A 27,483-nucleotide genomic window follows, 5' to 3' on the forward strand; every position below is an offset into this window, starting at 1 on the left:
TGTTGAGAATTAAGCACTTTTGGGTACTTCTCCTTGTAGTTTGTTGAATGAGTGGTTCAAGTATTGCAGATAGCGAACCAAAAAGCAATTGAAACTTTGTGAAATTCTTGAGTCCTTAATCAAGCCTAAACATTAACCAAGCTTTAAAATTAATAGTTCAGGCCGAAATCCAAACACCCAAATATTACAAAATATTTCCAGATAATCTTACCTAAGGTGTGGTCTAATTCGAATTCACCTTCCAAACCTCCAATTTTAAGCCCAAATAATTAGCAAACCAAGCTCTTCTTCATCTTGAATGAAATTCTTGAATCAATCCCTAATTATAATTTGAAATTAGGCTTACATGATTAAAGCTTGAATCAAATACATACTTCACTACCAATGTCTCAAATAAATTATCCATATGTAGCTTCGTAAAAAATCACTTCCAAATGACTTTACCAAAATTTCTCAACAACCAAAATTAATCCACAAGAGGATCATCAAAGCATAAAACTTACCAAAACTTGCTAAAACAAACTCCAACTTCACTGAACAACACCCCAAAACCTTCATAAACTTGAATCTAACACAATGGGTATCAACCAATTGATGCCAAAAGTAAATGAGTATTCAAGAATCAACCGAAAACAAACCCAAACATTAGAAATCTTACCCAAATCGATAGATCTAGTGACGACAAAAGCGAACGACGCTTGAGTAGTGGTGGATGGAGGTCATGAAGAAGAAACTAACGCAGCGACTTTGGGAGGCGTCGGACGGGCTCACGAATGTGAGGAAGAAAAGGGGGGTGGGGTTTGACTTTTTATNAAGGGTGAAATCACCTCGAATGTTCTTGGTATTTGTGACACGAATGGCGATTTCGTGTTTGTCTTACGTAGGTGGGAAGGTTTTGCAACTAATTCTCATGTGCTTAGAGATGCAATATCACAACCTAACGGATTGAAGGTTCCGAAGGATATCAACTTACATGCACAACTTCTTGTTGTACATCGTAGTACCGAACGATCATGATTTCATACACTTGGACATTGTATAAGGTATTATTATCTATGCGATGCTGGGTACCCAAGTGTGAGAGCGTCTTGGCACCATATAAAGGATCATCTTTTGGAATGGCGTGGAGGAAGGAATGCACCAACAACTACTAGAGAATTTTTTAACATGAAACACTCTTCTACGAGGAATTTCATCGAGAGGTCATTCGAGCTATTGAAGGGAGATGGGCAATACTCTGCGAAAAATCATACAACCTCGTGCAAGTCCAAACTCAGACGATAACGGTGTGTTGCCTTATTTAATCTTATTAATAAGGAGATGAATACTGGCGAAATGCTCGAGAATCTAGACGAGGTGAACTCACATTTTGGTAACATTGGTGGGGACGAGATCAATTATATTGAGAGTTCAAACGAATGGACACAACGAAGAGATGAACTGGCACATAATATGTTTTCTGACTAGGAGTTACGTAACAATCAGTAGCTTCATGTTCACTTTATTGCTTTTACAATGTATGTATTTTTTTAATTTCATGTATATGATTTTGGAAATCAATTTCAAAATTTCTTAATATAATTAGATTTACTACCTTAGCTTCATGTCTAGTTTGTGGCTTTTATAATGTATTTTTTTTTAATTTCATGTATGTGATTTTGGAAATCAGTTTCCAAATTTCTTAATATAATTAGATTTACTACCTTATACATTGTACATAACATATCACATGACAATTTCTTTCATTACTACTTAAATTGTACTACAGTGTACATGTTGCAGGATGGAAAGTTCTTCTAGAGCTCCAAAGCACACTTGAACGAGGGAGGAAAAGTCAAAGTTGGTGGAATGTTTGGTGACTTTGGTTGAATCTGGTGGATGGAGATCAGACATCGGGACCGTTCGCCCTTGGTTGGCATAGTTACGGCGTATGATGGCTGATAAGATATCTGATTGTACAATACAAGGGACCCCTACCATAGTGTTGGGGTTGATGCCCTAAATCTCGTAGGATCCTGTAGTTTGTAAACATATGTATGAACAAACATTTGTGATGTAATAATATGAGATATTTTATTCACTTCAATCTATGAAATATGAGGATTTTTTAGTTGCATTAACCACAAACCAATAAACTAAAGTCCCTGGTTGTCGTTGTAACTTAAGCATGTATGTGGAGATATACAAGTGGATCGTCCTTTAAGTGATAACCTAAATGGTCTGTAATATATGGATAAAGGAGGGAAACCTTATCCTTGTGAAACTACAAGTGTGGCCTACTTTATAGGTGTTACAAGTGTTGTAAAGTGCTACAAATGGTCTGATCCTGATCATTCGTGTATTAGACATGCGAGCGGGGATGCTCTATACAAAAGAATTTGTATAAGATCGGACCATGATATGTTTAATCTCGTTATATAACGTCGTTCAGATAGAGACTTTCATCTCACTAGGATGACCATAGGTAACATGACCTTAATCCTAAGTGAGTTGGGAACTCCTACCTTGGAGGGTGGTTCTTTGATTTGCATGGGTGTGATGTCTATATCGCCGACTCAAACCTACCACTTTGGAGATTCGTCTGATTGGGGAGCTAGAAATTCAGCTACACAAGACGGAATTCACTCCTTCCCCGAAGTAGGGGTAAATAGATAAATTACTCCCTTAAGGGCTGATTCCGGGGCTTGAACAATGTAGCGCTACACCTTCTCATGGCCCGAGAAGTGTTTTCTCTTAGTAGGACTATGATGTATTGTTCATTAAAAGAATCAGTAGTACTTAAAGAGTTAGACGTAACTACATGGGAAAAATGGTAAACTGGCCCACCTGTACTTACGAGCAATTTGTGAAGAGTCATTGTACTATTGATTGGTTATATCCAATGGACATAGAAATATATCTGTAGCGCGAAGAGTGCAGTTGTCGGTCTTTAGTGGAATGCTCGGTAGTTAACGGATGGTGGATATCGTGATTAAAGAGTTTAGTCAGTTATTCATGTACTGTTAGAGCTTCAAACTACAGGTCCATAAGGTCTTCTTGGTAGCTCAATGGATTCATGTTGAAAATCGATATTTGGGTTAGTTTGAAGTATTCAAATTAACAAGAGGGAATTGGATTATATATGATATAATTAAGTTGATTCAATTATATGTGATATAATTGATTTGATGTATTAGATATATTAATTGGAGGAATTAATATAAATTTGATTTATATTAAATGCAATAAAGAAGAAAAAGAACTATAGTTTATATGTTGCATATGATGTGATATTAAAACTATAGGTTATAAATATAATATGATAAATTAGTTATTATATTTATTTATAACAAAACAATTATGAGATAATTGTTGTTGGTTATTTTTGCTCTATTAACCGAAAGAGTGGGAGGTTTTATTCAGTTTTGATAACTGATGAATAAAATGAAAATCGTTTTCATTTTTTAAATTTCAAAGGCATTCCAATTGGGAAAAGAGAAAAAGCTAGAGAGAGTACACGATCAAGGACCGAGTTCGCTAGAAGATAGCTCCTCAACACTAAACGATTGAGTACCCAGTCTAAATGATAGACTAGCTCTTCTTCCACTTACTCGATCGTTCATTTCCTATTTCCAAATCCATACAGAGCCCACACCTCTTGGATTCTCACACTGAGAATACCAAGGTAATTGAGTGGTGGTATCGAGTTTCTTATTCGAGGGTCGAAGATCGAGGTTTACTCGATAGTATTCGAGTTTCTACCAGTTCGAATTTTTTGGGTTTTTTTCGTTGCATTTGTGCACTTGATCGAGTTTTCTTAGACGCTTGGTTGATTGATCGAGGGTATACGAGAAGAAAAATTTCTTCAAAGGTAAGTCTTACTCGATCCCTTTGTTTTGAATCCTCGAAGTATGCTGTAATTTACTCGTTAATGCATAAATGTTGTTGTTTGATTGTAAATGTCTTGTTCTTTCACAATGGGGTTTGGAACGATCTGCTTCCGCTCATTGGTTCTCTTGTTTAAGAGTTCATTCACATAGATTGTAAGGTACGAAGCCTTAAAAGTACGTACCAAGCTATAGCAGAAATGCGAGGATCGACATGCAGCGGGTTCGGTTGGAATGAATAATTCCAATGTATCGCTATGTAGAAAGAGACGTTTGATGGTTGGATGAAGGTAAAATTTCATAAACATTCTTTTTCCATTCATCGTCACCCGTTATATTGATCAGCCATATTCTTCATGTAGAGCCATCCTACAGCAAAAGGGCTCCTGTACAAGTTAATCCTATATTTTGATGACTTAGCCTACATCTTCAGCAAGGACCGAGAAATTGGAGAAAGGGTAGAAACACCTGGTGACATGGCCTCAAATGTGCTAAGGTGTATGCATGAAGGTGCTCCTATTGGCAATTCATAGGAATATGACCTGTCATAGTACGAGTTTGATGGAATCCCGACTAGTTTTGGTTCCGAAGGAGGCAATTCATCAAGAGGTAGTAGAAGAAAGCATTATGGATATCAGTCTAAGTTGGTTGAAGTATTTAAGAATGCAATGGACTTTGTAAATGACCAACTGAAGTTCATTGCTGAATGGTCGAAAGAGCAGCATGAACCAAAGGTTGAGCTATATGCCAAGGTTGTGAATGAACTTAACGATATTCCATAACTATAAACCTGACAGAAGGTGAAACTTATGAATATCATATTCTGCAATGTGCATAATATAGAGAGTTTTTTGTCTGTTCTAGCGGATATGAAATTGGAGTATTGCAAGGTTCGTCTTCTAGACAACGCCTAACCAACTATTTTCATCACCTACTTTTCCATGTTTAATTTGGACATATCTAAATTATGACTTCTATTTTATAATATTTTATGTTTCACTCCGAACTATTTCATGGAAATGAATGTGATTTGGTTTTCTCTATTTGCTATTTCTGAAATTTCCCTATCTCTACATACATTAATGTTTTGGGCAGTGATTAATTTTTTGGTGGAATAAATGACTTTATTTTAGTTCGTAAAAATATGATATTTCATTTAAATTCTTTTCCTTTGATATAAGGAAAAGTAGAATCAATTGTGATATCTACTAAGATAACATGCATTTAATTTACATACTGTTATAACCAGCTATTATAATATTGCCTGCACCCCAAATATAGATTATTATAACCCAGACTATAATAACCTGTGCACACCAAACACAGATCACCACAGATTATAATAACCTGCACTCCAAACACATACTACTATAACATAGACTAAAACAATGTTCATCCCAAACACAGACTATTATAACCCTCAGACTATAATAAACACTAACTTTTATAACTCATTCAGCGCCCCAAACGTCCCCTTAAGTTTCAAAGCATGTCTAAATGCTAAATTTTGATTGATTACATGATTTACCATAGTTCCTTTTACATTTAAACATGTTTAAGTATATATTTCCAAATGTGTTTACATTTAAACATGTTTAATCATTTAAACTGGGCTTTCCAGCTCATATTTTCAAATGTATTTCACTCCCCAGGTAGCAATTGAGATCTTGATGCATAGCTTACAGCTGCCAATCTACCACACAGCTGTTAAAGGAACCCTGATAATCAAGATGTCGTTTAGGTCTATACTTAGTCTTTGGTTGTCTTGTAAACTCGTACATATTATTTGGGGAAGGGTAGAAACCCAAGTTGGTAAATATGTTTATGGATTTTGTTGTATAAGAACCATGGTCTGTATATAAGTATGCAATGTGTCACGGTCATGCTTGTCCAGGGCCTGTTGCCCATGGCCGCATGCCCGATCCGACCCCCTTCTAGCATACTTTCATATCTTGTATTGTATTAGATTAGTTAGCTTGCTTTCTTTACATTTTCATTGTAAGTGACCACTCGCCCTTTTGCATATACAAGGGCGCCAGTTGGCTTTTTGTTCAGAATGCACTAATATGGGGGAATAAGAAACTAACGCATCACTTCCTCATACCCGAGTAGTTACTCTATAAAGCTGTTTGTTGTTTTGCTTATTGCTTTCTAGTCTACTACAATCTTTCTTTTCTTATTCACACTCCAAAAAATTCTTACGAAAAGCTTTTTCTCCAAACCCGTTTCTAAAAACCGTTTTCCCTAAAACGGGGGTGGAGGTTGCGAGAGGCACTCGGTGTGCCATCGGCAGTCCGTATTCGAATTGGCTGACTTGTTCGCGAGCCGGGGAACAAGTGCCGCACAATCGCTAAGAGAAGTTTTCGAAAGAGCGATTGTGACAGTTGGTATCAGAGCCTAGTCGGCTTATAGAGGGAAAGATCAGTGATCATGTCGCGACGAAGAACCTGAACAAAGTCCCATGTGGACAGATTGGTAGAGAGGAAGACAAAATGCTCCTACCTGAGTGAGGTTCCAGATAATGTACGTTTCCTAGAGACTCGACTACAGAAGTTGCTGAGAAAGCCAATGGAATTGATGGCGGTGGTAGGCCGCCTAGACGGATTACCCGTCATAGATTTGATGATGAAGAGTAGAGACCCTCGAGACCAAAACAGTACGGTTCGGCAGCTTTGAACGAGGTGATAGCTCCTCGGGCATCTGTTGCCCACATAGAGGAGCGTGTCGAAAGAGCTGGACAGCTCAAAAGCAATACTTCAGATGGTAACCGATTTGTCTGAAGACTTTCGGTCGCCCTTGATGTCGTCAGAGCCGAGATAGCGGATGTGAGTGCTAGGGTGAATCTCACCATCCGAGCGGTAGGGGAAACCAAGCCCCAATCTGGGGGAGCAATGGCAGTAAATCCCAGAACCGAAACCCTTCTGTGGGTACGAGAAGCGAAGCCCTGGAAAATTTTATCTCTCGACATTTGAGCAATACTTCAAGCGACGAACACAGTGACTGAAGAGTCGAAAGTCACACTAGCAAAATGCATCTAGCTGAAAGATGCGAACTGTGGTGGAGATCACGATTTACAGACATACAGGAAGACGCTGCACTATTGATACTTGGGATGATTGAAACAAGAACTCGTTCGCAGTTCTCCTGAAAATGTCGAGATCTTGGCTCGAACGAAAACTCCAGAGCTAAAGCAAATAGGTAACATCAGGAACTACGTAAAATAGTTTGCAGGACTCATGTTGGAACATACGAGATATGTCTGAAAAAGACAAGGTCTTTTGCTTTGTGAAGGGCTAAAACTGTCGGCGAAATCAAAACTATATGAACAGAGAGTAACAGGATCTCCCCTCTGCCTATGCGGCAGCTGAACGGCTATACGATCTTAGCACTGACTCACAAGATGTGAGGAAGCAATCAACTTCCTCAAATAGGGAAACAGAAATAGCCGTTCCAGTCCTCCCAGACCTGGGGAGGAGACAAGAACACAAGGGGGGGACCATAAATCATCCCAACCGAGATCAGGAAAACAAACTAGCGGGGGCCGCCGCAACAGCATAACAATTACAATCGCCCCCTGTCTTGTTTCATATAGTAGGGCCACACAGGGCGGGGCGAATGTCCAAATCGAACCGCGTTTCAATGCTTTTCAAGCCACGTTGCCTCTACCTCCGAAGACAAGGCTGAAAACTAGAGGAGACGATAACCGAGCCAGCTGCAGAAATTGAGAATCCCAGGATGGGGGCATTGAAATTCTAATCTGCACTCCAGAAGAATATGGAAAGGCGACGGAAGCCACTAGAGAAAGGTCTCATAATGTGGACGCTGAGTCAACCAAAGATCGGCCAAAAAAAACACTATGGTTTGACTCTGGGCTCACCCATAAACTTCATGGCTGAAACGGTAAGCTCGCGCGCTGAACTTGAATTTGGGTAAGAGATGCAGAGGGAAGATGAAAGCCTAATGAATTCCGTAGCCCTACTGATTACGGGGATAGCGAAGAAACTCCGGTGAAGTTAAGAGACTGGAGGCTTCGTTGACTTCGTGATTGTCAAGATGGATGACTTTCGACAGTGGTACTGGGGATGGAAATTCCTAACTTGAAAATAAAGTCATACCAATGCCCTTGCCAAATGCTTTAGTCATTACCGGATCTACATCCACCGTAGTCCAAGCCAGTAATCAAGAAACCAATGGGGTGAGAATGATCTCAGTCCTCAATTGAAGAGAGGCCTAGCCCACGACGAACCCAGTTTATGGCCATTCCAATAGAATCAGTTGAGTCCACTTGAAGAGGAGATCCCCCAAGACGTTCTATTGTCTTGGAAGAGTATCGGGATGTCTATGCCGAAAAGCTTGCTCAAGTCCTTACCCCCACGAAGGGGATTGGACCATGAGATTGAGTTGTTACCAGGGCAAAGCCGCCTGCCAAGAATGCATATCGATGGCCCCGCCAAATTGGCTGAGCTCCGGAAACAGTTAGACGAGTTGTTAGATGCAGGATTAAACAGACGCAAAGGCCCCTTATGGAGCCCTAGTACTGTTCCAGAAGAAGAAGGATGGGAGCCTCGGTTGTGCATCGACTATCGGGCCTTGAATAAGCTCACAGTCCGCACAAATATCCCTTCCTATACATTACTGACTTAATTTGATCAGCTTCACGGTGCTAAGTATTTCTCGAAGCTGAACCTAACGGTATGGATATTATCAGGTTCGAATTGCTGAAGGAGATGAACCTAAGACGACATGTGTCTCGAAGATATGGAGCTCTGAATTCCTCGTGATGCCCTTTTGGCGCTCAACCGCCAATGTCCCAGCAACACGTTCTGTACTAATGAACCAAGTGTTTCACAGAAATACTGCAATTCGTCCGTAGTGTATCTGATGACATTGTGTCTATATTAGCCTTGCTAGAGGACCATCGACATCACCTTGCAATCTAGTCTTTGAAAAAGCTGAAGAGAAATCGTTTGTAATGTAAAGAGAGAGAGTGCTTCTTTGCCCCAAGAGCGCATAAATTTCCTCGGCCACGTGATTGAGTGTGTGGGCGGATATGGTATGGAAAGAGGGCAAGGTGGCCGCATTAGAAGATTTGGAAGTACCATCATCCGTGACCGAACTAGTCGCTTCCTCGGACTCCGCCAAACTCATAGGCGGTTTTGGTAGAAGGATTCTCGAGCAAGAACAGGGCCATTTAACCGAACTGTTGAAGAAGGAAATGACCAATGGAGCTGGACTCCTAAATTCAATCGCCTTTGAGGGCTTGAACAGAAAGTGCATGATGAGAGGCCGGTCCTCGTGATTGCCGACGTGTACCAAGCCAATATGAAGTAGAGACTGAATGCTTCTGACTTCGCGTTGGGTGGTGTCCGCTCCTCCAGATGGGACACCGCCTCTGCATATGAGAGTAGGAAACTAAATGATGCCGAACGGAGGTATCCGCCGTCCCGAGAAAGAAGATGTTAGCAGTAAGTTCACTGCTTGAGGCCTGGAGACAGTACTCTTGGAGGCCAAAGTTCGCTGGTAAGACCGACACAACTCCATCTTGTCAGCTTCTTCAAACCACGAGAGTTGTGTCGAAACGCGCACGGTGCAGGAGATGTCTAGCGGAGTTCGACTTCCAATTCGAACTAGACCGGCAAAAGTAACCAAAGTGGTCGATTGCCTTAGTCCGAAAGAGGCGAAACATGCGGCCCCTGTGCATGTCCCTTTTCGCCTACAAGCAAGTACGTTGAGTGGCAATCGAAGTATCGAGGCAAACGTGTCAAAACTCACTTGACAAACGACACAGCGGCGCAGCCCCATCCTACAGTTGCAGAGAGGGGAAGAATGCCAGTTATTGGTGGAAGATGGACTCTATTATACACCAAGGCCAATCGCCTCTACATCCCCAGATCGGGGAGTTACGAAGGTCGCTGATGAAGGAGTCCACGACACACCGTGGGCAGGACAATAATGGTTGGCAGAGGACTTATGCCTTCTGAAACAAGGCTACTATTGCAAAGCCTTTCGGAGCGATGTCATGCAATTTACCAAAACTTGCCTTGTCCTGCCAGTAAGATAAGGTCGAAAGGGCCGAAATTAGCGGGTCTGCTGGAACCTCCTACCTGTGCCCTCTAGACCATGGGAGAGCGTGTCTCTCGACTTCATCACCCATTTGCCCAAGGTGGGAGAGTTTGAATCGATCCTTGTTATTATCGACCGATTCTCAAAAATATGCCACTTTCGTCCCAACGAGAAAATGTGCACAGCCTGATGACTGCCCAGCTGTTCTTCAAACACATCGTGAAATTATGGGGTGTCCCCGCGAGCATTGTTAGCGATCGGAACGGAAGATTCACTGGACATTCTGGGACCGAATTGTTCAAAATATTGGGGTCAACACTGAAATATCTCCTCTAGCATCATCCCCAAACTGACGGCCAAGAACGGAAAGCTTCAACAGTATGCTCGAGGAATATCTGCGTCACTTTATCGACGCTAGCAGAAGAACTGGGTCCATGTTGTTAGATGTGGCTCAGATTCAGCTTCAATAGCCAGTAAGAGTTCCGCGACCGAAAAAAATGCCCTTCGAAGTGGTGTGCGGCAGAACAGCCACTCATGCCACACTTGGTGGACCACCCTTATGCAGGCAAAAGCACATAACTTCACTAAAGAGTGGAGCAAAAAACCTCTGAGATAGCTCGCGCCAACCTAGAAAGAGCATCAAGAAGGATGAAAAAGTGGGCTGATAAGAAGCGGAGGGCCCTCAAGTTTCAAGCCGGGACAAGGTCCTGATCAAGCTACGACCGGAACAGTTTCGTTTTCGAGGCCAGAGAGAGACAACACGGCTAGTAAGGAATATGAAGGTCCAGTGGAGATAATTGAGAAGGGTCGGGAAAACCTCATATAAGGTTCAGTTACCCCTCATGGATGAAGATTCATCCTGTCATCCATGTGAGTGTCCTGAAGCCCTATCATCCCGATCGCAGGATGAACAAAGAATCATGCTAAGGCGCCCACCAGTCATGATGAAGAGTTCTGCTAGAGGAAGTTGCACAAATCCTGGATAAACGTACGCGCCATATTTGGAAAACCCCCAGACGAGAACTTGACAGAGTTTTAGTGAAATGGAAGGATTCTCCCAGACGAAGAGATCAGTTGGGGAGCGGGCCGAAGATTTGAAGAAAAATGCAGCTCCAGCCATCGCAATTTTGAACAGGTCAGTTGACGGGGGACGTCAAACCAATTAAGTGGGGAGAATGTCACGGTCATGGCTTGTCCAGGGCCTGTTGCCATGGCCGCATGCCCGATCCGACCCCTTCTAGCATACTTTCATATCTTTGTATTGTATTAGATTAGTTGCTTGCTTTCTTTACATTTTCATTGTAAGTGACACTCGCCCTTTTGCATATGCAAAGGCCCAGTTGGCTTTTGTTCAGAATGCACTATATTGGATAAGACTAACCATCACTTCCTCATACCCGGAGTAGTACTTATCTATAAAGCTTTTGTTGTTGTTTATTGCTGTTCTAGTCTACTATAATCTTCTTTCTTTATTGCAACACTCACAAAAAACTTCTTACGAAAAGCTTTTTCTCCAAACCCGTTTTCTAAAACCGTTTCCCTAAAACGGGGGTGGAGGTTGCGAGAGGCACTCGGTGTGCCATCGGCAGTCCGTATTCGAGTTGGCTGACTTTGTTCATGAGCGGGACAAGTGCAGCACAATCGCTAAGAGAAGCTTTCGAAAGAGCGATTGTGACACAATGCGTGTGGTGAGTTAAACCATTTTTCATCACTGAATTCTTAATGCCTTAAAGGTTTGAGTTTGAAATGTCTGGAAATATGTAAATATACTTGTCTATCACGTTATAAAGAGGCGTGGAAACAAGTTATAGGTAGATGATAGGCAGTAGATATCATGAAAGGTTTGCCATTTGCTGTCTTTCAACATCCCTTTCCAGGTTAAGAGGGTAGCCTAGGAGAATGTGTAAGAATTTTCATAGGCAAGATCCCCTGTTGAATGTTTCATCATAGTATGAATATTGTCTCTGTGGTCCATTGAACAGACTCACTTCCTTTTTCCATTTAGCAAGTCATTTCCTTTTCGTCAAGAAGTGTAAACCACAGAGAAATTGTGATGCACAGACCAATTCCTCGTACTACAACATCTACAATTAGTTTCCAAGTTTTTCTTTTGTTAGTTGACTCAATAGGGCATTTTGGGAGTCCAACTTTTAACTATGCTGCCACAAAGCTTTGTGTTGGTTAGATAAAAATACAACTGATATGTTGAGAATTAAGCACTTTTGGGTACTTCTCCTTGTAGTTTGTTGAATGAGTGGTTCAAGTATTGCAGATAGCGAACCAAAAAGCAATTGAAACTTTGTGAAATTCTTGAGTCCTTAATCAAGCCTAAAACATAACCAAGCTTTAAAATTAATAGTTCAGGCCGAAATCCAAAACACCCAAATATTACAAATATTTCCAGATAATCTTACCTAAGGTGTGGTCTAATTCGAATTCACCTTCCAAACCTCACAATTTTAAGCCCAATAATTAGCAAACCAAGCTCTCTTCTCATCTTGAATGAAATTCTTGAATCAATCCCTAATTATAATTTGAAATTAGGCTTACATGATTAAAGCTTGAATCAAATACATACTTCACTACCAATGTCTCAAAATAAATTATCCATAATGTAGCTTCGTAAAAAATCACTTCCAAATGACTTTACCAAAATTTCTCAACAACCAAAATTAATCCACAAGAGGATCATCAAAGCATAAAACTTACCAAACTTGCTAAAACAAACTCCAACTTCACTGAACAACACCCCAAAACCTTCATAAAACTTGAATCTAACACAATGGGTATCAACCAATTGATGCCAAAGTAAATGAGTATTCAAGAATCAACCGAAAACAAACCCAAACATTAGAAAATCTTACCCAAATCGATAGATCTAGTGACGACAAAAGCGAACGACGCTTGAGTAGTGGTGGATGGAGGTCATGAAGAAGAAACTAACGCAGCGACTTTGGGAGGCGTCGGACGGGCTCACGAATGTGAGGAAGAAAAGGGGGGTGGGGTTTGACTTTTTATTAAAAAAAAAAAACAATAATAATAATAATAATAATAATAAAAAAGGAAGTAAATATAATTACATTTAATTCCTTTTCCGTTTCAAAAGAAAATTAATTCCTGCTCATTAATTTTCAAATTGATAATTTCACGCCAACAATTAAACTCCCGCACTTATACTTGAAGTCCAAAATTCCAAAAATGCCCTCCCAACTAATAACAATTACTGAAATTCCAAATAATAAAGTTACTGAAATTACATTATTACTAAAAAAATGTGCGGGGTGTTACATTCTTCCCTCCTCAAAGAACTTTTGTCCTCGAAAGTTCATTCTTGGAAAAAAAACTCCGGCGGTGTTACATTCTTCCCTCCTCAAAGAACTTTCGTCCTCGAAAGTTCATTCTTGAATCACTATACTTTTGGTTTTAGTTCATTTTTACATCACTTACTCTATTAACATGTTAATTCCTTCCAAAACTTAAGCGATAGATAAAGATAAATTTAGGTTTAAATACTATTTTGATCACTATGCTTTTGGTTTTAGTTCATTTTTATCTCTATAATTTAAAAATATTCATTTTCGTACTTATGCTTTTAAGTTTGGTTCATTTTGTTTTCTCTAGTTTCAAAATGTTCATTTTTGTCCTTGAATTCTCAAAAGTGACCATTTTATTCCTTTCATATTCAGATTTACTTCATTTTTAAGAGATTAAAATAATCACTCTTTTAAAGTTTTAGAACCAAAATGAATCAAAGTTCAAAGTATAAGGACCAAAATAAGTTGAAGTATATGGACCAAAATACATATTTTAAAAGTATAGTGATCAAAATGAACAAAAACTAAAAGTACAAAGATCAAAGTAATATTTAAACTATAAATTTAATATTATATCATCTAATAAACATAGCTCAATTGTTTAATGAATGAACTATTAATCAAGAAGTTAGGGATTTGAATCCCTCGTGATAATGATCTCTCTTTTTCATCTTTCAGTTGAGCTATGCTCTTGTTGGTAAGGAAAAAAAAAAAAAAAAAACTTCATTTCCTCAACACAAGTTGAAATGATCATTAATTTTTTCATAATGTGAATGATTTCTTTCCATGATTGAACACTTTCAATAGCTTTAATCTTCACTCCACCAAACCTTTCCAATAAAACATTTCATATATGAAAAGAAAGAAGAGAAGTTAGAAATTTCAAATTTGGGAGACAACACAATATAATGGACTTTCTTAATACCTGCATGACCTAACTTTTTTATTTTATTTTATTTTATTTTATTTCGTTTGGATTGGAACTATCAAATACTTTAAATAGTAATGGATATCTCATTCATCGAAGTATCCTTAAATTTACTAGTTTCGAACTTGTAATTAAAAATTTTCAGTCTATACATAAAAATTTGGTTCTACATATTTATTTATTTATTACTTTAAATCGATACGAGATTAATTTTAATATTGATTCGCATAATCTAAAAATATTTTGAAACTATTTTGGCATGTTCTTAAACTTCTTACTTCTCCTGGGAGAAATTTTCTTGAAAAAATGGGTGACTCTCTTGAGACTGTATAAAAGAAGCTAAAATCATAAAGATGTGCTTAGTATCATCCATGAATGTGTGACTCCCAATGTTTTTATTTATTTTTTTTTTCCTAGAGAAAAAATTATGGAGCACTTACTAACAGAAAAACTCGAACAAGATGAGCAATACACAAATCATAAAAATTTGAGAGAGTGATTAAAAGATGAAAAAAATTTCTCCTATTTGTATTCATTAGTAAGTTATCCCTTTACAGTTGATAACCTGCCTAGATTCACATGAGATGACACTAAAAGTGATCTTATTTAATTTAATAATTAAATAATATTAATATTGAATTAATTTAATAATATGAATATAAAATTAATCTTTTATTTCCATTCGTGCATAATAACTCTATACCCTAAACACAGACATATGAACTACATAGGTATATAAACTCTAGACATCATATCTCAATTTATGGTCCCAATCAGTTCATTACATTATCATTGGGTTTCTTTCATTTCTCAAAAACAAGGAACACATTCACATTCAATTTGCATCCAATTTCATACAAGAAAATAGGTCATGGTTTTTTTTTCTTTTTAAGTTGATCTTAGGCTTGATTAAAGGTTTAATGAGAAACATAATCTGAATAAGAAAAAAGTCATAGAAACACATAAATAAACCTAACATCTTCTTTGATTTTTTTTTTTTTCATTTTCAAAAAACCCTAACATCTTTTTTTAAAAAATGTAATAATAATAAGCTAGATTCTAGTAATGATGGATTTTAATTCTAAGAACAAGCTTGTTTCTTATAAACAAGTGGTCTCCCACTTTACCCAAGATAGTCAAAGGCAAAATTAGATGCAATTTGAGAATTAGTTTTTTTTTTTTTTTTCCTTTTTAATAAATGTACCCGAATATTATAGCTCTCATTTATTATCAATTATATTAGTAATTTTCCTTTGTGAAATGGGAAGGAGCTCTTATTTTTTATCAATCATCTTAGTAATTTGCATTTATGAGATGAAAAATAAATTCTCATAATTTTATTTAAAGTAATATTTTTGCAATCTCTTTCTTTTCACGTAACTTTTTTTTTATAAACTAAAATAATGGTCATAAAAAACTTTTCGGATGAAGGGAAAACAAAAACTCTTCAAAAATTACATCCGTCTGAGTAAAATAAATGAATGTTGTTTTTTCTAATAATAATAATAATAGTAATAATAAATGAAGGAAAGATTTGACTTAGAAAGTTAGAAATGATATATGTTGTGATAGTATTCAATTAGGATTGGCAACAGGACCGAGGTGGGGTGGGGAGACTCCCCATCTCCGTCCCCGTGGGTGTATTTCCCCCATCCCCACCGGAGAAATGGATCTCCATGGAGAACCATCCTCGTTTTTTTCTCTCTCTATATATACCCGGTTAGAATCCCCAGTTTGACCCCATATCCGATCAAACTGGGGATTTCACACTCCAATCGAGACAGGGACCCGAGCTGCATAGATCTTTGTCAATCCTATATTCAATTAATATAATCTTCAATATAATGACAAGATGCCCACTTGAGTGGACACATGGGAATTGGGCACTCACTAACATGTATGGCTACTGGATGGCATAAAATAAAAAATTGATCTCATATAATATGGTCTGACTCAACTATAAACAAATTAATCCGAACTAAAATTTATACTATATATAATAACATTTAATGAATTTCTTACAAAATTAACTTTATCATAATACTAAAATGGATTTAAAAGAAAACTGAACTAGTTAGATTTATATTATAATAATTAAGTTAGTTCTTCTAGTCTACTTTTAAACAAATGAATTTGGACATAAAATGATCAATGTAATTTTCTTATGGTGGCGTAACACTTTTAAATTGACTGCAATCTTTAATATGAACTTTCATCTGTCCATCGATTGTATTCTTATTATTGTGAACGATATCACAACATTGTCTACGAAGTGCCTGTTCGTCCAAAAATAATTTAATCTATTAGTTTAATACTCTAAATTAGATTGAGAAGATGGTGTGAATATTAATTTAATAATCACTCAAAATTCTAACAAGAAGAATAAAATTCAATCATCAGAAAAATCAAGTTGAAACCACACAAAAATAATCTAAAACGCACCTACCAAATTATGGTTTCCCACAATTTTTTTCTTTTAATTACAATTTTTCATGCAACACCTAAATATATTTTCCTATATTTATTGCCTATCCTTTCAACCACTGCTGGCTAAACTAACCGAAGCCAACTAATAAGCCCCATTGGTTAATCATTTGAATTTTATACTATTTGTTTTTGTTTTTTTGTTTTCCAAAAACAAGACTATTCGTTTTCTGTTTTTTAAATTAAGAAAAAACGAAAAGCTATTGATTTTTAGTTTTTGTTTTTAAAAATCAAGTAGTAAACCATCATTTCCATCTATTATTTCTCTATGTCTTATTGTTTATATTTTTAAAGTGCTTTAAAATCAAAACCAAAATTCGAAAGCTAAAAAATAATAATTTTCAAAAAATTTGTTTTTATTTTTGTTTTTTTAAAATTGACTAAGAATATAACTAAAATAGCTGCATAAAAAATATGAACACCATGAGTAAGAATTTGTTGGAAAACAAAAAAAAATTTTAAAAACTAAAAATAAAAAACCATATAATTACTCAACCAAATCTTAGTTTTGTTATATTTAGTTATCTATTTTTTATATTTTCACTTTTCTTAAATAAAAATTTGAAGTATTAGCCTATTTGTAAAAGCAAAAACTATTTTTTTTTAGTTTTAAAAAAATATCTTAGATTATGAAAAAAAATCTTAGAAAAGTAAATAAGAAAATAAAAAAACTTGCAACCAATTGATAACATGTTTTTACAAGGTGGTTTTTAGTTTGCTAAACCCATGAAATATATATACAGTACTTATTGACTAACAGGTTGGCTTAATAAACTTGTTTGTGACGTTTAAAAAATATATACTTGAGATGTTTATGGTTTAAATTATTTACCGGTATTGAACTAAAAAGAAAAAGAAAATATTTAACATTTTATGAAATATTTGAATTAATTTCTTATGTATGTATGATAAAAGTATGATGGATAAAAATAGGTGTATTGGTAGTAATAAATTAAATTTAAAAAAATTCAATTAAAAAAACGTTGTTTACCTGCCTCCACAAACGACGGTCGAACTCCGGCGCGGAGACGTTGAAAGATCCCACAGCCAATGCAGGAGCGTAATCGGGGCGGTCACACACAGCCTCCTCCATAAACCTCCGGTAGGTGGTCAACGTCCGCCACCGGCGGCCGCCCAATCGCTCGGCTGAATCCAAGAAATAAAGAATGGGTCTTTCACATGGGTCGGAGCTTACGGGTCGGGTATCGAAAGTGAAGGGTTCATTGCTATTTGTCCTCCAGGTTTGGTAGGTAAGAAATGCGGTTTCGAGTTCCTTGGCAGTGACCAGCCATGGATATAACTGAATACTGTAACCCCACGACACGGAAACGGACCAGTTACGAGTCGTGTCGTAGCAGAAGCTGTGCTGAAGGGCTCGACTTGGGTCCGTTTTGTAAGCGTTGTGGAGCTTCTTGAGTGCGTCGGGTTGGTTCATGGTTGGGAATATGGCCTGCACGTAGTCCAGGTGGTGGAGCGACACTAATGGCGCTATTGGATGTGCAGCTAATATTCCATATGGGTTCCCTCTTATATCCAACTGTCAATTCAAATTCAACCCATTGCTTAAAATAATATAATACTTTACTTTGACTTCTATATTAATTAAAATTATCAATATTAGTTTAAACTAGAAACTTTTTGAATGCATCAATTTACACTTTTTATAATCGTGAAACTTATAATTTTATGAATTAAATTAGAAGTTTGAATCAATTAAGACACTCTCATAATCTTGTTTTGAAAATTGTCACTGCATCTTGTTAATCCAATATTTGTAAAAGTAATTTATATACATGTAAAAATTGATGCAATAACGATCTTCAAAGATAATCTTAATAAAAGATAAAATTGATTTACTTATGGCAATATAAGAGTTTAATTTATGGGTAATTAGTGAGCTATGAAGAGTTAGTAAAAAATGGTATTTTGGAATTAACTTGAGCATAGCATAGCACTGAAGCATTAATAACCTTCTTTAGAAATCTCTACTGCCTATAATTATTATGCTATTATTATTGGGGAAAAATTATGTGAACAATTAGGGGTAGATTCAGGTATACCTAAATGAACTTTTAATTTTAAATGCATGAATTTGTGGGTGCATGGAGGTTGTTTTTGTTAAGATACATGAATAGCATGTATTCATATACTTAATTTGGGTCTTTTAGAAGTGTTTAATATTATCTCATTTAGATATGATAGTTAATTGAAGCAATGGGAAGTAATACAATTCAAAGAGGTTAAAGAAAAAACATGCAATTTTTTTTACTTTGGGGTGTTCTTGAAGTTGTAACAAGTTTCAACATTATGTAAATCACAAAAAACCAAATTAAGTTAACTCATACAAAGAAAAAAAACTGGGTGTAGGTTAGATAGCACCCGATTTGGATCTGCAATTATGTTTGTTGATCTTTTTAGTGTAAATTAAGTTGCACCGAATCATTGCTCCTAATAAATGTTAGAAAGAAAAAGAACAAACCTGGTGGAATCCAAGCTCTTTGGTAATCGGAACGCCGATCTCGCTGATGCAGCCCTGAATTTTCTGATCGGAGCCATACATATCAGCATAACGATTGATGCAACCGTCTAAAATTTTAACGAGCATCGTCGCGAGAGGGTAACTGATGGCGAATCCACCACCACCGTAGGCCATGGTGTAAGAATGAACTACATCTTGTTCCACACTCTCAGAATTACCTCCGATATAAAACATTTGATTGTGATCGTATTTACCCAACAAATCCACCAAATTCTCCGTAAAGAATACTGTATCATCATCCCCCATCACGAACCACCTCACATTCTCCAACCCCAATTCATATGTCTCCTTGATTATTCTAGCCACTCGAATTGCAGATCGAAAACCATACCTGTTAAGATTATGCATATATATAAATTATTAAATATGTCATAACTTATATTTTCAAATCCAGCTCTCGAGTCCATCCGTGATAATTCATATTACTAATATGAGTCTATTAGCGATATTGATTTTTCTATATTTTCAATTATTTAAAAATATTGCTATACACTCAATTATTAGCCCCAAAAGTGTTACACATTGCAATTATCCAAATTTAAATGTGGCTTGAAGATTTTTTTTGAACAATATACATAAGGTAAGAGGAATCAAGAGGTATACTGAGACATCTCAACTAGATTGACATATCCCTAACACTTTCATCATGTCCCGAGACCAAAAGTGTTGATGCATGTGAACAAAAAGAACCAGAGTAAGCTAGAGAGATGCTCGATAAAAGTTCAGTACAAGAAGGACCGGCTAGAGAAAAGTCATCCAATTAAGAAAAATGCTAGAGATATCATAATTTGGGTTGGAAATTCGAACCCAAAATTTGTGTTTCAAAATATATTTTTCTAACACATGAAGTCATCCGCTTTTTTTTTATCTCTAATTAACATAAAAAATGATTTGTTGGGACTCTTTTGCTATTTTGTAACCCTGGTTGCCCTAATGAATTAGATTCTAATTGTGTCTACCTTGCCAATTGGAGCATAGTTTAAGATCATCGTAAGCCTACTTCTTGAACTCAAACATAGAAGGAAGAAAATGAGAAGGAAAAGAAAAACATATATAGCTCAATAGAAGACACATATTATATCTGTAAATAAGGTCATTAATTCAATCCTACACTCATAAAATTATTGAACTAAAGAAATTTTCTACCCTAATAACAATTTAGGTTTGAAATATGGTTTTCAAAATTTCTCTCCTACATAAAATAACATAGAATCATTTTCCACTTTTCAGTACAATAGTGATAGGGAATTCGAAATATAGATTTCTTAATCAATAACACAATTATATATTAGTTGATCTAATATTATTGCTGATTATATAAATGAATGATTAAATACTACTATCAAATGTTAATGTCCTACCTATCAAACTAAAAAAAGAACTATTATTTCATGTTTTTTTAAGTTGAATAGTGATTTTAACTGTACCAGCAAGTGTAGTTGAATCTCGAGGTGTCATCGGAGATTCGGTAAGGAGGAGAGGATTCCGGCCAGGGAAATTCAGGCTTCTCTTCAAGCCAAACAAACCCACGAGTAACGTTCTTCTTCCACCATAGCTCGCAGTAATGGCGTCGCTCGTTCCACGTCTTAACGGAGCCACCAATGCCGAACACAATATGGGAAATATTCGTTGGTTGTTCTCCGGCAGCGAAAGCCTTCACCTTCCGGTGGTTCGAATACCGGTATGCGTCGTAACAGCCACGACAAGGAGGGGTTTGGTCGGTAAAAGTTAGGTGAAGGAAGAGAGAAAAAGAGGCTACGGCAGAGATAAGAAGAAAGGCTCTAAGGAAAGGAACTAAGATCACAATTGGCCTTAAGACCAAAAATTTCAAAGGTTTTAATGAATTTTGAATGGACATTTTGTTCCTTTGCTTGAATTCAGAATGAAAAGAGTAGATGAAATTTTGGTAATGAAGAATAAGAAGAAAGAAATTTGGGGAATAAAGGGTTTGGAATTGTAACGTGTGTGCGCGTTGGGTTCATGTTCGTGGCACATTCATTCATATATAAAAAAAGGGCTTGATTTTTTTTTCTTTTTTTTAAATGAATGGGTTGCTAGAAAAATTAGGCAACAAATAATGTAGATATCTAAATGCAATTGGGTTGCTTGCGACGAATATTGACCTTATTAAAATTTGTCTGAAATTATTGATTGTTTCGCCTTTGTTTAGGTGGTAAAGATCTTTCCAAATATGGTACCGTATCCCTCAAATTCTTTTACTTAAATTGAAAATTGTATTATAAAAATATTAAATTAGGTATGATGTAGATGTTCATTATTAGTGTCTATTGGTCATGTGTCACTTATCCATTACGTTATGTGTTGTTCATGTGTCTCAAGATTATACATTATTAGTGTCCATGTAATCCACAAAGATTACACACTATTAGTGTGCATGTGATCCATCAATCAAATTGTCTATAAATAATGGCATTTTGTGGATTTTGGAAGATACATGTTGGTGATCACTGATCAATCTAAAAAGATCGAAGGAAGTAAAGAAATTCATTCTTTGTTATTTTATTTCCTTTTTGTTATTTATTTATTTTATATATTTATATATTATATTATATTTATTTTATTATATATTATTATTATATTATATTTTCTCCATATTCGTGTTCTTGTTGTACGTCGTGGTGCTCCTCTAATTCACAACAAATTGTAATTTTATTCTCTATTTTCATAATTACATTTATTATATGTTTTGAAAAAAAAATCTATTATTATTAGGGAAATTATTTCAAATGGTAAAACTGTTGAAAATATTTACAAGATATAGCAAAATTTTAGAACTATTAATGATAGACGGTGATAGACATGTCAGGCATTAATAGACTTTGATAGAAGTCTATTAGTGTCTATCAGCATCTATCATTAATAATTCTAAACATTTATTATATTTTATAAATATTTTTATTCATTTTTTCATATTTAAAAACAATGCTTGTTATTATATGTGTTTAAAAAAAGAAAAGAAAGAAAGAAAGGAAAAAAAAAAAAAAAAACCTATGTTCTACTTCTATTTTTGGTCACTTGTCCTTCCGTGATTATTTTACTTTTGTTTTTCGTGAATAAACTTTCAAACTTCGAATGTTTGGCTAAAAAACATATTCATAAATATAATCCTTTTAAATCCGGTCAAAATCCTTGCAATAAAATGTGGAGTATGAAGAACAAAAATTTTGGCTTAGAAAGAAAGAACACATGTCAATTAACTTTAAGTTATGTTCATTTTGATAATATAATTATAAATTTTGTATATGAAGAACTAAATGCAGATTATTGTGGCATGGAGAATCTATTTCCTTGAAAGCAACAATGATACGACCTTACTATTAAATTGCAAGAAACCAATTTCTCTTCAAAGTTTACATAACACTCGAACTCTGACGTAGATAACATAGGAGAGTTAGACGAAAAATAGTTCAAAAATGTCGACAGGGAAGATGCAGAAGATGAAACTAGATTTTCAGTATTCTATGTGTTTCGAAATGAAAATGGCTAAGACTATATGAAGAAGGGAAAACACTTCTTTTGACAAAAATTATTGTAAGAATAAATTTTTAGATCCACTAAATCATAATGGGTGTTTATAAATTGATTTTGAAAATAATAATAAAACATTTAAACCTTTGGATAAAAAAAAACATAAAGAGAAATTATTTCTTTTTACCTACGAGCGCAATTATTCGTACCTGAATCCACCCATCCATCAGTTTGACCAAACGGACGACAACACACACATGTGAAGAAAGTTTATACTTTCACCACAACCACAAATTGGAAGCTCCGTTGCAAACCTCTATACATACCCACTTGCCTTTTGCTATGGCCTATGACCCATAAGTCATTCCCAACCGTATACTTGTTCTATATTTGATACCTGCCAAATGTTTTATTTTAATTAGGAAACATGCTATGAAAAGTTATTTCATTCCTTTATTTTTTATATAAATTTTGTTTTCGAAAGAAGAAACATAATATATAGTATGTGTCAACGCAATATAAGGCCATGTGTTACTAAACATAGTCTAATAAATAAGACATTTAATGATCATCTAAAAAATTCATTATCCAAATCAACATAAAATAGAAAGCAAAGTAAAGAATCTGATGCATGTAAAGGATCGAGAAAAGGCATATGTGTTGACAGGATCCAAACAAATATAACAATCCCACTAGGCTCTCCTCCAAAACAATCAACTAAATAATTGTTCTCCAAAAAACCACAAATAAATCACCAAATAATCACCAAGCAATCAATAAAAAATGGACAATAATAAACCACAAAAATTATGGAAGACTAAAAACAAAAGCACACACGAATTATATGTGAAAAACCTCTTCAGTGTGAATAGTAAAAATTACGGGACTTGCATTGAGGAGTCCACCCTTGTCAACTTCTCTTATTATGATAAAATTGAGGGAAAAAGAACCCAAATCAGCTATACAAAGGTTCACAACCCACCAATACTTTCATATATCAAAGATGAATACTTGAGAGGTAAAAAGAATGAAAATCACCCAATTTTACAGATTATGTTTGATAGCGATTACGGACAAACCAAAGCTTCAAACAACAATCTGTTCAAATCAAGAGACCATGTGTCCCGAATAGGCTAACCAAATTTCAGCACGATCCAACAGTTCAAACTCTGGCAATCGACAACTTTGTGTAAGCTGTCATTGAAAACCGAATAATTATTTTTCTCTCCGATTTTCTGCTTCTTTTCACAATCTTGTTTTTAGGCCATCTCCATATCACATAAAAGAAAATCTAAGGCTTTCAAGATGAGCTAACCTAAAAAATTATCCCTAATTGGGCTCACAAAACACAAGTTTAAAATAAAATCTTACTTGTGCTATTAGTGAGCTAGACACCCACAACAATCTCCCCCTCTAGCCCAACACGGGGAAGACTCAATCACATCCATGATCACTTGAACCTTAACTCGGCAAGCTTACTACAAAGCTCAATATTGCTTTTGGGAACTATCTTAGTTAACATATATGTACTATTCTTATCGATGTGGACTTTCTTCAGATTTAATCTCTTCTCTTCAATTACATCTCGTAGCCAATGATATCTAATGTCAATGTGTTTAGTACGAGCATGATACATTGGATTCTTGTTCAAATCTATAGCACTCTAACTATCACAAAATATTACATACTCACCTTGCTTCAAACCAAGGAACCTTTTAAGCCATAACATTTCCTTGCTTACTTTCCACTGCTACAAAATACTCTGCCTCATTTGTGGACAATGCTATGCATTTTTGTAGCCTAGATTGCCATGAGATGGTTCCCCTAAAAATGTAAACACATACCTAAGGTAGACTTTCTTTATCATCATCACCTGCCATTTCTGCATCAGTATAGCCTTGAAGCATAGGTTTGCCACCTCCATAACACAAACTCAATGTGGAGGTGTCACGCAAGTATTTGAAGATCCACTTAACTTCTTCCTTGTGAATCTTACCTGGATTGGATAGAAAATGACTTATTAGACTGATTGCATGTGTAATATAAGGTCTAGTACACACCATAGCATACATCAAAGAACCAACAGCAGAAGAGTAAGAAATGGATGACATAACTTCTTTCTCTTTCTTTATTGTAGAGCAAGCTATCTTACTTAGCTTAAAGTGAGTTGCTAGTGGTGTACTAATAGGCTTAGCATGCTTCATATTTAACCTTTCCAGCACCCATTCAATATACTTCTCCTAGGGTAACAACAATTTTTCAACTTTCCTATCACGAGCAATCTCCATACTTAAGATTTGCTTTGCAGGACTAAAATCTTTCATGTAAAATGACTTGGACAAGTATTTCTTCAAATTTTGAATCATATATATATATATATATATATCATGTCCAACTATCAACATATCATCTACATATAAAAGAAAAATGATGAAGTTGCCTGTAGGGAACTTTATAAAATACACACAAGAATTAGTTGTAGTTCATTTATAATCATTGCTTATCATAAACAAATCAAATTTCTTGTACCATTTCTTTAGTGCCTATCTAAGCCCATAAAGACTCTTTTTCAACTTGCAAACAAGTTTATCTTTCCCTTTTTCTTCAAATCTTTCAGGTTGCTCATTGTAGATCTCTTCATGCAAGTCACCATGTAAAAAAAGCAGTTTTTACATTAAATTGTTCTATCTCAAGATCAAGACTTGCTCCTAATCCCAACACTATTCTAATCGATGTCATTTTGACCACTAGAGAGAAGATCATATCAAAGTCAATGTCCTTTTTCTGGTTGCATCCCTTAACCACTAATCTGGCTTTGTATCTCACTATCTTCTCACCATCCTTCTTGTACTTGAAAACCCATTTGTTTTTCAATACTCTCTTTCCCTTTGAAGGCTTCACTAGCTTATAGGTTCTATTCTTTTCTAGAGAATTTATCTCCTCCTTCATTGCATCGAGCCACTGGTTTTTTTCATCATGAGACAAAACCTCTTAATAGTTTTCTGTCTCTCTATCTTCACTAACTAGAGTGAACTCTAAGCTTGGATACCTTGTTGAAGGTTTACGTACTGTGGTGGAATTTTGAGCCTGACTATTCTCCACTTGAGGAATAAATTGCTCCCCCTCCTCATGATCTTCTCCATGAATCATTTCCTCATATGCATCTTCCTCATGAATTTCTTTGTCAGACGAAGACTCATCAAGATCATCATCATCAATATAACCTGGTACATTACCATGAGGTTAATCTCACCAACATCATCATGCACATCATCAACATTCTCATTTTTTGGTTGAACAACCAAAGGATTATAAGTAGAATCATTAGTAGTATCAAAACACAATTCTAAAGTAGAAGTGTACTTTGTACTAAGAAAATCTACACCTTTCTCGTGCTCAAAGAATACTACATCTCTGCTTCTCATTACCTTTTTCTTTTCTAGATCGTAGAGCCTATAACCAGACTCTTCATCTCCATACCCAACAAAAACACATGGATTGGTCTTCGAATAAAGCTTTGATCTCTATTCCTTAGGCACATCCATGTAAGCCTTGCTCCTAAAGACTCTAAGATATAAATAAATGGGATCATGTCCCTTCCATGCTCTCTCTGGAATGTCTAAAGCAAGAGAAAATGATGGAGGTCGATTAATCAAATACATGACACATTGCACTACTTTACCCCAAATTTTTTTTAAAAAGATCAAATATTTTAAGCATATTCCTCACCTTCTCTATAATGGTTTTGTTCATCCTCTCAGCAATTCCATTTTGTGCCAGACACTGTCTTCTCATGTTTAATGCCATATTATGATTAATAATACTTGAACTCATTCGAAGTATACTTACCACCATTATCAGAACATAAATACTTCAATTTTCTTTCGGTCTCCCTTTCTACTATGACATGAAAATTCCTAAAAATCTCAAATACTTGGTTTTTTGTCTTCAACATATACACCCAAGTTCTTCGAGTAGCATCATCAATAAAAGTGACAAAATATTTATTGGTTCCAAGTAACTCCACCTTAATAGGCCCATAAATATCCGAATGTATTAATTCCAATTTTTCTTGCCTTCTGGTGGACTTCCCAAAAAGGGAAATTCTATGTTGCTTACCTGCCAAACAATGATCACAAGGTCAAGAGAAATTGTTTTATCAACATAGATAAGAGATTTACCTACAAACAATTTAATCCCCTTATCGCTCATATGCCCTAGCCTTCGATGCCAAAAATTTGGAGAATTCTTTTCTTCTACTACATTCAAATCAGAAGAACATATGCCCAAGGTACTTTTATACAAAGAGCGATACAACTCATCTCGAGCAACTAATATTGAACCCTTAGACAATTTCCATTTACCATCACAAAAAGTATGTCGAAATCCTTCTTGATCAAGGACATTTGCAAACAATAAGTTAAGGTGTCAATCAGGAATATGGTGCAAATTCTTTAATACAAACGTGCACTCAACACTTGTTTTTACACGAATATCACCTAACCCAACTATACTAGCTGAGCTCTTGTTTAAGCTACCAAAATCACAAGATTGATAGTTCATGAAATACTCTCTGGGAACACTAGTATGAAGCACTTGAATCTACCACCCACTCTGTGTTTGAACTTTATACATGATAACACTCATTAGTTAGACAAATCAAGGTGACAATATGATCACTATGAGAAATAATTGTTGTAATATTTTTATCATCTTCCTCTTTTTGTGAGTCTTTCTTCTTACTCTGTTCTTTCTTCCAATGATAGAAAAACTGTTTTATATGTTCAGGCTTGTTACAGT

At 35.8% G+C, this 27,483-nt stretch overlaps 1 protein-coding gene across 1 annotated transcript; it reads right to left on the reverse strand.

The window, feature by feature from the left end:
- Positions 1–16,333: 16,333 nt before the first annotated feature.
- Positions 16,334–26,490, reverse strand: LOC120090799. Its single transcript, XM_039048509.1, has 7 exons — positions 26,413–26,490; positions 26,164–26,302; positions 25,733–25,907; positions 20,622–21,005; positions 19,135–19,525; positions 17,647–18,192; positions 16,334–16,447 (listed from the first exon to the last, which is right to left on the reverse strand). Exons 1-7 carry the CDS (start codon positions 26,488–26,490, stop codon positions 16,334–16,336), a joined length of 1,827 nt encoding a protein of 608 aa, XP_038904437.1.
- Between the last annotated feature and the right edge of the window lie 993 nt (positions 26,491–27,483).

Source organism: Benincasa hispida, chromosome 11 (assembly GCF_009727055.1).
Source record: "Benincasa hispida cultivar B227 chromosome 11, ASM972705v1, whole genome shotgun sequence".
Classification (NCBI taxonomy): Eukaryota; Viridiplantae; Streptophyta; class Magnoliopsida; order Cucurbitales; family Cucurbitaceae; genus Benincasa; species Benincasa hispida.